Source organism: Bos javanicus, chromosome 7, assembly GCF_032452875.1.
Source record: "Bos javanicus breed banteng chromosome 7, ARS-OSU_banteng_1.0, whole genome shotgun sequence".
NCBI lineage: Eukaryota > Metazoa > Chordata > Mammalia > Artiodactyla > Bovidae > Bos > Bos javanicus.
The window spans coordinates 2,418,328-2,431,674 of record NC_083874.1 but is presented as its reverse complement, the minus strand read 5'-3'; the positions used below and the strand labels follow the sequence as shown (position 1 = coordinate 2,431,674).

The 13,347-nt window shown below is 51.9% G+C and overlaps 1 protein-coding gene across 1 annotated transcript; it reads right to left on the bottom strand.

Annotated features, from left to right (window-relative positions):
- Nucleotides 1–538: 538 nt before the first annotated feature.
- GRM6 (glutamate metabotropic receptor 6) lies at nt 539–13,293 on the bottom strand. The gene is made up of 10 exons (XM_061421313.1): nt 12,811–13,293; nt 11,580–11,796; nt 11,211–11,346; nt 10,451–10,605; nt 9,221–9,361; nt 8,914–9,114; nt 6,541–6,686; nt 5,829–6,452; nt 2,667–2,978; nt 539–1,957 (listed from the first exon to the last, which is right to left on the bottom strand). The coding sequence occupies exons 1-10, from the start codon at nt 13,288–13,290 to the stop codon at nt 1,754–1,756; spliced, it is 2,616 nt and encodes an 871-aa protein (XP_061277297.1). The 5' UTR covers nt 13,291–13,293; the 3' UTR covers nt 539–1,753.
- Nucleotides 13,294–13,347: the final 54 nt, after the last annotated feature.

The window sequence follows — 13,347 nt, the reverse complement described above, 5'->3', positions numbered from 1 at the left end:
GGTGGTGTTAAAGTCTTCAGCAGGAAGCCAGGACGCTAAGTCAGAAACTTCATATGGCAGAGTGTGTGTGGGCGGGTGCGGGTGAATAAATCCTCTAAACGTGGAAAAGCTTTTACTAAGAAATAATCCAAATTCTAAATCATAGAGTTATGAGTGGGGAAAACCACAAAAAGGTAAAAACTGTGGAAAGGTTTTCAACTAGAAGTCAAGACTCACTGCATAACAGAGAATTTATACTGAGAGAAAGAGCAAAAAAACGATAAATACAGGAAAACCTTCATTTGGAGATGAGAGCTCATTGTTCTCGAAGAGTTAATATAGGAGAAAAACCCTATTAAAGCACTAATGTGGAAAAGCCATCAGCAAGAAAATACACCTCATTGTACATCAGAAAACCCACACAGGAGAGAAGCTGTATGAAATAATGAATTTTGGTAAGCACCAAGCAATATATGAAATGTCATAATTCACACTGCAGAGAATTCCTAGGAATGCAACAAATGTGGGGAAGGAGAATCTGTACACCAAAATGGTTATTCTGAGGAGAAGCCCTTTTAAAGAACGCAGAAACACCTGGTCCCAAGGTCAAAATGGATTATGTACAGATTCTGTCTAGGGGAGAGTCTCTATTGGATGAAGTACAGTTGAATCTTCAAAACGAGTTCCAGACATTAGCCACTAGAGAATTCATACTGATAAATAAAAAGAGTCAATTTAACAAATTCAAATTCTATCCCAGGGAAATAAAATTCCATAACTTAAACCAAACCTTTCGTTAAAAGTAGATTCCTGAAAAACGCATTTGACGTCCAAGCATTTTCCTTCCCATGCCTCATGCATGCCTATCAAAGGCAATCTCCCAGTAAATATTGGGAGAGAACAGTTTGGATATTCATCCCAAGTTATCCACTTGGAATGAATCCGTACCATGGACACAACTCTCTCTGTAACTGGTCCCAACCTAGGACTTGAGAACAGGCATCAGAGGAGGGCAAACGCCACGCTGATAGTGTATTCTCACACCACTACCACCACACAGTGTGTCCATTTTCTTAAAGTTCAGGGTTAATTTAAGCGAATACACATGGGAAGGGAAAAAAATAAGCTGTTCTCTAAGTATGACATCCCTCAGATCCCAGGAGAAAAGAGGTGAAGGAGAAGACTCTGACACAAATAACCTCATGGGGCACCCCATTCCCTCTGTCCTGTGCAGGCCCATCTTCTCCCACAGGGCTCTCATGTGAGGCTCAGTCCCTCTCTCCATACCAGCAAAACATTTACCCAAGCCCAGGTTACACAGTCGAAAATACAGAGTCACAGAGCTCTTGTGGAAAGTGCTCCTCTCTGGCTCCAACTCTCTATTTCATTCTGGAGTCCACACGTCCTCATATGCTGCTCAATCCCTAGATTCTGGTGGTTGATCAAGGTGGAGGAAATCCACTCACACTGGGCCAAGCCCAAGGCTTCACCACGATCTCTGACTTCAAACCAGTGAATATAAGTCTAATCCCTCTCCAGAAGAGGATTCTCTCAGTGCCTGTTCTTGGCAAGATGGAAGCATGAAGCCAAGACCCCCAGAAAAACGGGGCTGAAATGTGTCATGTGGGTCCGGCCAGTTCCATCTTGCTAGGCCTGGCTTTTGTGGACTCCCCACCCTGACTGCTCACTGTAGACCTGGACCCTTCACAGCTTCCATTATGAAGCAAGGAAACAAAGACAACAGAGGAGGGGGAGCAAGCGTCCCATTCTTCCTCTACTTGCTACCTGGGGCCTCTGAGTCCTCACCCTTGGGTGGGGCTGCCACTGTGGAGGTCGTCTTGAGGCTCCGTTTCCGCTTCTGCACGTTCTGCTCCGGGTGGAAGAGGATGACGTAGGTCTTGGGTACATAGAGCATGCCGAGGGACACGGACGCGCTCAGGCTTAAGGACACAGTCAGTGTCGTGGTTTGGATGTAGATCTAAGCCACAGAGGAAAGGACCAGGTGGACTCAGCCCAGCTCTCACCCACCCTCCGCTCCCACACAGCCTGGAAGTGAGTCCATTTCAGTCAGCTGAATGGGAATGACCACATGATAAAGGAGAGCAGTGTAAACAAAGGCCCCCATGGCATGAAGAACTGAGTAACTGTGTGGCTCCGGTGTAGGCAGGAAGAAGGGAAAACAACACATGACCAAGGGGAGCAAGAGGTTTATTCACAGAGAGCCACACCTAGGGCAACAGTCTGCCTAAAAAGGGCTAGAGCATGTTAATAAATGAATGAACGTGTTTTCAAATACACAAATGAATGCATAAAGGAACAAGTGGGCAAACAAAGGGATCAAGAGGTGAATAAACTACAGTTCCACGGGGCATATGAATAAATGAATGCATAGCGGTCAAACAAATGAACTGACAGATGGATTGGCAGAGATAAATATATGAAAAGGTAACTTAATTAAAAAAAGTTAATTGGTGGGTAGAAGCATGGATGAACAAATGAATGAACAAAGGGAAAGGGAAGGAGAGAACAACCAGAGGGAAACGAGAAAGACAAATGAGTACATGAATGAATCAGCCAACCAATCAATCATTCATATGGGCCCAGCACTTAGAACAATTGAGCTGCTCCGTGGACAAGCAGGAAACAAATGAGGTCGTGAAACCCAATGAGGTCGGGACCCAGATTACCTTTTCAGCAGATTGGGCAGTGCCAAAGAAGATAGGCACAAAAGCCAGCCAGATGATACAGGTGGTGTACATGGTGAAGCCAATGGGCTTGGCCTCGTTGAAGGTCTCGGGCACGCCACGGGCCTTGATGGCATACACCGTGCATGTGACCATGAGCAAGAGGCTGTAGCCCAGGCAACCAATGAGGGACATATCGGACATGTCGCACTTGAGCACGCCTCTGGCCTGTTCTGGGTCCACCGTCCGCTGCTCTTCGTAGTCAATCACACTGTGCGGGGGCTGGGCCCCCAGCCAGGCCAACACTCCGACCACCTGCAGGAGGCAGCATGGTTATCAAGGACACACGCAGTCTCACCCTCGACTGAGATCTCTGGCAGGGTAGGGTCGCTTCAAGGCTCCTGGCCTGTTGAGTGGAATGCTCAGGCCTGAGGCCACCGCGGAGACAGCAGGGTTGTCCAGGAGGGGGCTGCCTGGGCAAAGGCCAGTGACACAGGCAGGTGGGGAGGAGGGGCTGCAGGGGAAGTATGTGCTGGGAACATCAGGGCTGACTGGGTAAGGGGGCCTAGATATCCTCTTCCTGGACTTCAACCACTATCAGTGCCATTTACTGAGCTACACAAGGTGGCAGAGGCTGAGATGGGTAGACAGCATCTCTGACTCGATGGACATGAACTTTCAAACTCCAGGAGATAGTGGAAGACAGGGGAGCCTGGCGTGCTGCAGTCCATGGGGTCGCAGAGTCAGACACGACTTAGTGACTGAACAACAACAAACAAGGGGAAGTGACCGCAGGCAGAGGCTCTGGAACTGTGACCCTAAACATACCTCCTCCATCTACCAAAGGGAACCCTCATAACCTGTTGCGAGGATGTGACGGCAGCTTAGGGGAGGAGTCAGTGCACGTCCCATTAATTTAGAGCAAGGCCCAGCAGAGATGCTCCTCTCCATGGAGGCAGGATCGTGTGTTCTGCAGGTATGAAAACACTAGCTGGATCCAATCTAACCATATGGGACACCTCATTCCTGAGGACCCCCTTCCTTCTCCAGATCCAAAGAACTGTTGAGCAAGACATCATGAAATCACGTGGGAATGCATAGTGAAACTCAAAATAGAGAGGCACCGGATAGAGAGTGGTACGAATGCAAGCTTATGCTGGGTGGCCAGGGAGGTCAGAGTCAGTCACAGGCCCTAACAAGGAGCAGATGGAGAATGAATTCCTTCACAGTGAGGGAAGACATGACCTTGAGCCAAGGGAAGCTGGGCAGTAGGAACCAAGACACCTGCCTAAAGGTGGGACCTGGGAAAAGCTGTCCTATACACTTGTGCAGGCCACTCACTGAACAAGAATGCTTGATTTGGGAGGAATGAAGCCGAATCCTAGCCAGCACTTCAGTGCAATGCTGTGCACCGGGAGTAGGGCTATGTGACCCTAGAGGAAAGGAAGTTTTTAAAGGAATTTGTGCATTCAGAAGGAGCACCTTTTTGTGAGTCTCCCGAAAGCAGAAGCTCCATGAACAAGGGACTAATAAAATAAAACTCCACCCACTGTCTAGAAAGGAAGCATGGAGGCTCCTCTTATAACTCCTCTAAATGGGGGACAAAGTTGCCCATGAGAAATGAAAACTCAAGGCCTATGATACATGGGCATAGCAGCCAAAATGCACCTCACTGAGTTTGCAGCCTAAGTAATTGACAGAAGAATTAGCATCCAGTACACATGACAAACTCCTATAAAATCACAGAAAGTGAGCAAAGCACAGGAGCCGGCACAGGCACATTACAGAAGACAAAACCTCAAAGGCCAGCTGCACTAGAAAGGAGAGACGAATTAAAATAAGGAGACAGCCTTTCACATCCATTATATTGCTAAATAACCTTGTGACAGCGAAGGTGTGCATCTCTGAAAAGATTTGGGATTTCTAGAAAGGGAGGTCTAAAGCAGGGAGTCCATAGGTCAGCCAGAGGAGAGCACTGAATGTAAGCACCTCCATCCTGGGGTGAGGGGTGCCACGGAGGTTTCAGGCAGGAAGCAGTGAGGTGCCTTCCGAGGATGGGCTGGGCACTGAGATGCTGGCCCTGATGAAGGACATTCAAACCCATCTATATGCTGGAAGAGGGCAGCACCTTCCTGTTGTGGACATTTGAATGGACTGAGGGCCATGCGTGGGAATGATGCAGAGCTAGGTAGGAAGAAGAGTTCTCCTGGAGTGGAGAAAGAGCTGTGTCCAAACGACTTGAGCCCCCCACTTGGCCCTGAGAATTGGGCTGGCTCTGCAATGTCACACACACACCTGTCTCCTGCTGCTGCTGCTCAGTCGCTTCAGTCGTGTCCGACTCTGTGCGACCCCATAGACGGCAGCCCACCAGGCTCCCCCGTCCCTGGGATTCTCCAGGCAAGAACACTGGAGTGGGATGCCATTTCCTCCTCCAATGCATGAAAGTGAGAAGTGAAAGTGAAGTCGCTCAGTCGTGTCCGACTCTTTTCGACCCCATGGACTGCAGCCTACCAGGCTCCTCCATCCATGGGATTTTCCAGGCAAGAGTACTGGAGTGGGGTGCCATTGCCTTCTCCACCTGTCTCCTAGTACCCTTTACATAACACGGGAGCCATTTCCAATGTTCTCTTACCATCTCAGAGGAAACCCAGAAGGAATTCTGCTTTTGCTGTACATATAGCATGACATTTTGGCTATTTATAGAACTGGATGCTTCATTCCACAGTAATATCATCAGACCCTATGCCTCTCATCCCGGTTACCCAGTGACTGACTGGGCAGCAGGAACTCCCCTTATGGAAATAGATTCTCTGCTTAGGGGAAATTCATCAGGTATCTCTTTGCCCTGGGAGCCAAACTGTGGAACATCATGTTCAGTTTCTGAAAATTATTTCACTGTTTTACAGAAAAATCACTGGACGCTTGCACTCCTCACCTTACTGATTCATTTTCCTCCAAGGATTAAGCAGGAGGAAACAGTTGCTCCTAAGTGAGTTCTACTTAAAAAAAAAAAAAAGTCCCCTAGCTCCTGGTGCTTTTTTTTAAAAAAAAAAAATAGAGACCAAAATAGAAGAGTGACTCTGATTTTTAAAGTGGAGGTCAGTGCCCGTGCCCTCAGCCCCAATCCCATCTGCCAGCCTGTCAACTTTGAGCCTGCGGACTCACCTGCACGGAAGTGAGGCTGAAGGTGATGACGAGCTGCGAAGTGGGGCTGATGAAAGGCGGAGGCGTGACGGAGCGCTTCCCTTGCTCAAAGATGCGGTAGATGCGGTTGGTCTTGGTGAGCAGGGCCGAGTAGCTGAGGGAGGTGCCAAGGCCGAGGAAGAGTCTGCGGGTGGCGCAGACGGCCGCTCCGGGCTCAGCCACCATGAGGAAGGTGATGGCATAGATGAGGAAGATGCCGGTGAGGAGGACGTAGCTGAGCTCACGGCCAGAGGCGCGGACGATGGGTGTGTTGTTGTGCCGCACAAAGGTGGCCACCACCGTGGTGGTGGCCATGATGCCCAGCACGGCCAAGAGGAGGGGCGGGGCCGCCCAGGGCGAGGACCAGGAGAGGCGGACCACCGGCGTGGGGCGGCAGCCCGTGTGGTTGCGCGTGGGCCTCATGTGCCCTGGGCAGGCCTCGCAAGTGAACTCGTCCACCTGGAAGCGGTACCCGTCGCAGGCCTCGCAGTGCCAACAGCAGGGGACGCCCTTCACCATCTTTTTCCGCTCCCCCGGCCCACAGGGGAGGCTGCACAGAGACTCGGGCACCTCTCGGGGGTCTCCTGACCACTGCAGTGCTTCCACCTGGAACAGGACACCGCGGCCTATGACTCCGGCCCCCAGGAAGGTGGGCCCGCCTCCCTGCGCCCAGAGCTCAGCCTCTGCCACTTACATCCAGCCTGAGGGTCTCCGCCCACTGGCCCACCGCCTGGTAGCTGCCACTGCCTGCACTGCCATTGGTCGCCTGGTACTGGAAGATGTCATATCGCCCAGGCGCGTCCCCATTCTCATTGAACATCACAGGGGTTCCTGCGCTGCCTGGAGAAAGGAGAGCCTGTTATCCTCGGCTGGTTCTCTAGCCCATCGAAGGCCAGGACAAAGGAGGAGCTTAGCCAGTACGTGAAAAGGTGCTCAGTATCACCTATCATCAGGGAAATTGCAATCAAAACCCCAGTGAGATTCCTCCTCACACCCATTTAGGATGGCCGCTGTCGAAACAACAGAAAGTAAGTGTTGGCGTGTATGGAGACATTGAAACCCTATACTCCACTGATGGGAATGTAAAATGATGCAGTAACTATGGAAAACAGTATGGTGGTTCCTCGAGAAATTAAATAGAATTACCACATGATCCGGCAATTCCAATTCTAGGTATATACCCAAGAAGACTGAAAGCAGGGACTTGAAGAGAAGTTTATACACTTCTTTGTTCACAGTAACATTATTCACAGTAGCTAAAACACAGAAGAAATGCAAGTGTCCATGGACAGATGACTGGATAAGCAAACTGGGGTCTATACATACAATGGAATATTATTCAGCCTTAAGAAGGAAGGAAATTCTGACACATTCTACAACATGGATGAACCTTAAGAACACTATGGTAAGTGAAATAAGCCAGTCACAGAAGGACAAATACTGTGTGATTCCGCTCATCTGAGGTACTTAGAGTGGTCAAATTAATATTCACAAAAGGTGGAATGGGGGTTGCCAGGGGCTGGGGGAGAGGGACATGAAGCGTTAATGTGTGATGGGTGCAGAGTTTCAGTTTTGCACAGTGAAGCGTTCTGGAGACTGACACCATTCAACTGCACTCTATGTGTTCACGCGTGCTAAGTCGCTTCAGTCCTGTCTGACTCTTTGTGACCCTATATACTGTAGCCTGCCAGGCTCCTCTGTCCGTGGGATTTCCCAGGCAAGAATACCGGAGTGGGCTGCCATGCCCTCCTCCAGGGGATCTTCCTGACCCAGGAATCAAACCCATGTCTCTTTCCTCTCCTGGGAGGCAGGTTCTTTACCACTAGAGTCACCTGGGAAGCCAATTGTTTGTGTATGCTGCTGCTGCTCCATCGCTTCAGTCGTGTCCGACTCTGTGCGACCCCAGAGACGGCAGCCCACCAGGCTCCCCCGTCCCTGGGATTCTCCAGGCAAGAACACTGGAGTGGGATGCCATTTCCTTCTCCAATGTATGAAAGTGAAAAGTGAAAGTGAAGTCGCTCAGTCGTGTCCGACTCTTAGTGACCCCCATGGGCTGCAGCCCACCAGGCTCCTCTGTCCATGGGATTCTCCAGGCAAGAGTGCTGGAGTGGGGTGCCATTGCCTTCTCCAATGCATGAGTATGTTACTACAGTTAAAAAAAAATAAGAAAGCTTAGGTATCTAGGTAAAAGGAAGAGTTCAGACTTAGAAAGGTACTGATTTGAACAATAAGCCTTATTTCTTTTAGAAGCTTGTTCTACTACCCTGCAGAGCTATTCTGGAGTGATATTATGGCATGCTCTTTTATTTATTTATTTATTTAGCCTCATAGCATGGGGGATCTTAGTTCCCCAACCAGGGGTCAAATCCGTGGCCCCTGCAGTGAAAGCGCAGAGTCTTAACTGCTGGACTACCAGGGAAGTCTTAAATCGTGCTCTTTAACAGGGAGCTTAGCAGAGAGAAGATGCTCGACACTTGGTGGAAGAACAGTTTTTAATTTTCTAAAGGATAGTAATTGAACACGATGTGAAGCTTTCCCCACAAACCATAAGCACAGCTGAGTCTATCTGGGCCTTTTCAAAAACCCTTACTCTGAGCCCTGACCATGTATCAGGCCCCCCACTGGTATCAGGGGGACACAGATCCATACCCTGTGCTCAGGCAGCACAGGGCCTGACTGGGGAGGCATTTGGAAGCCTGAGGCGTGGAGTGGGACACCTGTCCACAGTGTGGGCAGTGCCCTGAGAGACCAGACGATTCCAGACTCTCTGCAGTGGCACAAAGAGTTGTGTGCGACCCTCTGAGAGGTCCAGGCAAAAAGAGTCACAAACAAGTTCTTCAGAACCTGGAATCTGCAGCCTGGGGCAGGGGGTGCTCAAGCCTGGGGAACAAGGAGTGTCAAAAACTGGTCCCCAGGACTTGGCCCAAGCCTCCAGCTCTCAGGCCCAGGTGCTCCCGCTATCCCCTTCTGCTCTCCCAATCCTTCCATCTTGGGCTTTCCCAGGTCCTGAGAACTCCAACCCAGCAGGCGTCCCCTCACTCACAGAAGGGCTCTGGCTCCCACTCACCATTGAAACGCACGGCTCGAATATACTGCAGCAGTGTCCGACCATCAGTGGGCTCCATTGCTGGGCACAGGCCTGTGTGCCCGGGACAGAGAGCCTGGTGCATGCTGTGGAGGGCGTGGGCAATGGCGTACACAGCATCAATCACAAACTGCACCTTCCCTTCCTGCTCGTAGGCAGAGTCCCGGCCGATGCGTTCCTCACCTGTCCTAGGGATGCCCAGAGGAAGTGTGCCTGGCCCCCAGGTGCCCAACCTGGCTTCCCACCCTCTCCCTCTCCACCCTCACCAGCCACCCTGGGCAGCTCTCACCTGTGCATTTGCGAGTGGAATCGTCAGACTGGGTACCTGAGCTAGTCAGTTTGCAGTTAAAATTCTCTTCCCAGAACTCAGCAAACCAGATGTTTCGGCGGTTGTTCTCCAAGGATCGAGTCATGAAGTACTGGTCAAATCCTGAGAGAGAGGGAAGGAGGAAGGCAGGGAGGCACCCATATGAGCCAGCCATGGCTCACCACTTGGTTCCTTCACCACTTGCTGACTTTACAGCTGGGGATGCCCATGTGATCAATTTCTGGCCTGGCTGATGAGTTCAAAATCATCTAGGGACTCTGCAGTAAATTTGCAAACTCTGAGCCTCACCACATAAAAGAATTTTTTTCTGCCTTGTCTTTCCTGGTTAGGATGCCGCTGTGAAGATGTAATGGGTGGAGCTTCAGCAGCCACTTTGTGAATGAGACATCACAATCAAGAAGACATATAGTAACTACAGAGGATGGTGGAGCAGAAGGGAGGACAGAGCTCAAGATTCTGAGAACATCGTTGACTCATTGCCCCAAACATGAAGTTTCCCCTACTTTGAGACCTCTTGTCTTGTGATGGAATACATTTATTGCTAAAACTACTCAGTCTAGTTTATTGCCTACAATTGAATGCATTCTAAGGGAAAGAAAGAGTGTAAGGGGCTGTGTGCACCTCCAAGAGGCTGGGAGCCCCTGGAAGTCAGGGCTCAGTATTGACAAGGGCCTGTACTTCACAAAATAGCCCTGAAGCACCTCATCAAGGTGTCTTTAGTTTAGCCTTTGGGGAAATGAGCAATCCTAATGTAAAGTGACCATCTTTTTTGCCTTCTTCCAGATATTCACAGGTGGGATGGAGGAGGAGCAGTGGAGAGGCAGGCCTCATTAGTTGATCAGTAGGACAGTAAGTCCCACATCCTTGTTTTCTCTCCCTCTCACACTCATCTTCAAATTAGAGTGCCTTTGGCAGAACCAAAATGCAGGCACTGATTAAAACAAAACAAACAAAACTTAACAATTCTTCACCCTGTACAGTGGTGTGTGCATTTCTTCATTTGCCAATTCATTTCAAACACTGTTTGGAGGGATGTGTTCACAGAATCTCAGGATTCTAGAGTTCCCAGAAGGGACTCTGGGTCATGGTACAATTTTATAGAAGGGGGAAATGAGCACCCCCAAGAGGGGATCATTGTGGGGAAGGATAGATATGAGTGGGAGATGCAGGGGAGGGCATGCCTCCACTCACCATCAATGGAGGCCCTTTTGGGCAGGATGGTGATAGCTCCCACAGCCACATCCTCCAGGTTCAGGACAGGTGAGATCTTGGCTCCCCAGCTGTCTGAGCCAACCCACAGGAAGTGGCCAGTCAGGTTGGCCTGGCGTGCAGCCTCCAGAACCCTCCTGGTAAGAACAGTGTAGGGTGAGGGATGCCCTGAGGTCCTCCTCCTACTTAACCCTGGTCACTTTCCAGTCTTCTCTCACCATCTATCCCATTCTGCACCACTCAGCAGACCGTCGTTTATCAGGGAACATAGGATGTAGGGAGTTTAGGACACTGGGTTTCTCAGGTAGTAAAAGGCCCAGCCAGGCTCTGACTCCAGGCCTGCCCTCTTGTTCTGCACACGGCTCCATGCTGTCTTTAAGAAGGGCCTGCCTTCTCCTGCTGGGGTTCAGGCTGGGGGCCATGCCTCCTGCTGATAACCTATTGCCCCAGGAGTTGTTCCCTGACAATTGTTACATGTGCCCACCAGTCTCTCACCCACTGTTAATTATAGAATTAGCATTCTTATGTTTCTCTGGCTAGGCTTGCAGCATTGTGACCCAGACCAGGCCAGGTTCATTTCTGGGGCCACCAGATACAGAGAGAACGGTAGAAAAGGTATGCGGTGGCAGGAAGGTAGGAGGGGAAGAAAGAGGGGAAGGGAGGATGTACATGGCTGGGATACGGGAGATGAGGCAGTAGGGTCTTCAAGAAGAGCTACAGAAGAACACGCCCTCTGTCCCACCTGATGTCATCCTCGTTGGCGAAGATGATGATGCCCCGGGCGTTCGGTGTCTCCATGAGTCTCTTGATCACTTTATTGAATTCTCCTGGTTTTGGTTCCCTGGGAATCTTGATGGACTGGGCAATACAGACCCCCCCTGGGTGTCGGAGATGCCAAAGTCAGTCATTCACCCACCAAGGCCACCGCCACCCATGACTGTGGCAGGGACTGAGTCTTCCAAAGGAAAGGGTGCCTACCCACAGGGGCACCATCCAGGCTCCCCACTATAAACCCAGAGCCCCACCTTACAGCTTGCGCCCTGTCTGACGGCATTTCCATAGGCCCCTTCAGGCCTCAGACCACCCCCCTCTGCCCTGGCCCCAAGCTCACCAGCCTCTCGAGAGATCTGCACAAAAGCCTCAACCCCACTCTCGCCATAGTTGCCCTCAGAGGCCAGCGTGGACACGTAGTTCCATCCCAATGCCCGCACTATGTCCACCATGGCCTGGGCCTGGTAGGAGTCAGGAGGCACCACGCGGGAGAAGAAGTCATAGCGTGTGGAGTCGCTGAGCTCAGGGGCCGTGGAAGCGTAGCTGATCTGGGGGATCTAGAGTGAGGAAAGACACCCAGGCTGTGGATGGAGGGTCAGTCACCCTAGGTAGGGAAGACAATGAGGACCCAGGACCCAGGGGCAAGTGGGAGCAGCCTCTCCACATGGAGAGGCTGGAAGATGCGGAGGTAGACCTGCATTTTGTGAATGGGATTAACGGAAATATGGGGTTCAAGTCCAGTCTGCAGCTGCCAGGCACTGGCTGCAGCATTCACAGCTGCAACTGTGAGGCAAAGGGTAAAGAGGTAAAGGGACCTCTGTCAGCCCAAAGGAAGACACGTTTCCCCAGTTCACATAAAGGGGTGGTCTGCAGAGGCGGGCATCAGCCCCAGGAGCGGCTGAGCAGGCAGGAGAGCTGGGAAGGGGCTGTGTGATTGAAGGTTGTGTCTGGTCTAACAGAGAGGCCTGTTTGGAACTGGGTTTATCCCAGTGCATTAGAGTGATTAATAATGGGGATTATGGCTGAGCTGATTCAGGAGAAAGGATGGAGGCACGAAGTGTGAAAAGAGACTGGTGGTGGGAGAGGCTGGCAGAGCAGAGGGGTGAATCCCTCATGTTAAAGGAAGACACAAGCAAACAACAACAAAACGGACACACACACAAAAGGGAGCAAGTGGGGGCTGGTGTGAAGGTCAGAGACCTGGAGGTTCTGGAAGAAGCAGATTGGAACTGGTCCAGGGGAGACAGAGATGTCTGAAGCTGAACCAGAGAAAGGTGAAGTATGGAGACGTTATGGAAAGGGGAGGGGAAGAGCGAGAAGGAAAGAGCAAAGGGAGAAGAGAGAGAACTAGAGAAAAGGAGGCAGAGGAAGGCCCATGGGCAATTAATGGACGCCGTAGTTATCCCGGCACTTCATCTGCAGAACAACCTTCCTAGACAGGCTTGCGTCTGGCCCAGGGAGCAGGGCTTCTTGGCTAACTAGAGTGATTCTCGAAAGGAGACTAGACCTCAGGCACCCCCAAGAAAGACAAGGGAGAGACGCTGCACCCCGGGCGCGCCCCGGGCTCTCACCGCGAATAGGCGCAGCACGTTGGCGACCATGATGGAGACAGAGCTGGCCGAGGCGCCCACGACAGCCACCACGCGCTCCGGGGGCGCGGTGCGCAGCGGGGGGACCCCGCCGGGGCAGCGCACGGCAGCCTCTTCGCCGTCGCGGCCGCGGATCAGCGCCTGCACGAAGCTCAGCGCCTGCTCCAGCGCGTACGTGTCCCGCGAGCAGGTGTCGAGCAGCCTGGCGCCCAGGCGCACCCCGGGCAGCAGCTCGGGGTCGGCGTTCACGCGGTCCAGGGCGTACAGCATGGCCTCGAGCCGGTGCACGCCCTGCTCCTTCTTCAGTTGCCCGCACGCCCTTCCCGCCGCGCCGCGAGCGTGCACCGGGAACAGTCCGCCCAGCGTGAGGCCGCCCGCCAAGCGCACGGAGCCCGCGGCGCCCACCACTCCCGCCTGCGCCAGCGCCAGCAGCAGCGGCAGCAGCGCCGGGACCCCGGCCATCGGCTCGGGGGCTGCAGGAGGAGGACTGGGCGGGGACGGGAACAGACCGGGAGCACG

What these genes read in the sequence shown, in the direction of transcription:
- GRM6 (XM_061421313.1), bottom strand. Translation starts at nt 13,290, where the DNA reads ATGGCCGGGGTCCCGGCGCTGCTGCCGCTGCTGCTGGCGCTGGCGCAG. An exon ending in ACGTGCTGCGCCTATTCGCG is followed by an intron (nt 11,797 to 12,810) that starts GTGAGAGCCCGG and finishes TCCTCACTCTAG; the next exon opens with ATCCCCCAGATCAGCTACGC. An exon ending in CAAAAGGGCCTCCATTGATG is followed by an intron (nt 9,362 to 10,450) that starts GTGAGTGGAGGC and finishes CCTCTCTCTCAG; the next exon opens with GATTTGACCAGTACTTCATG.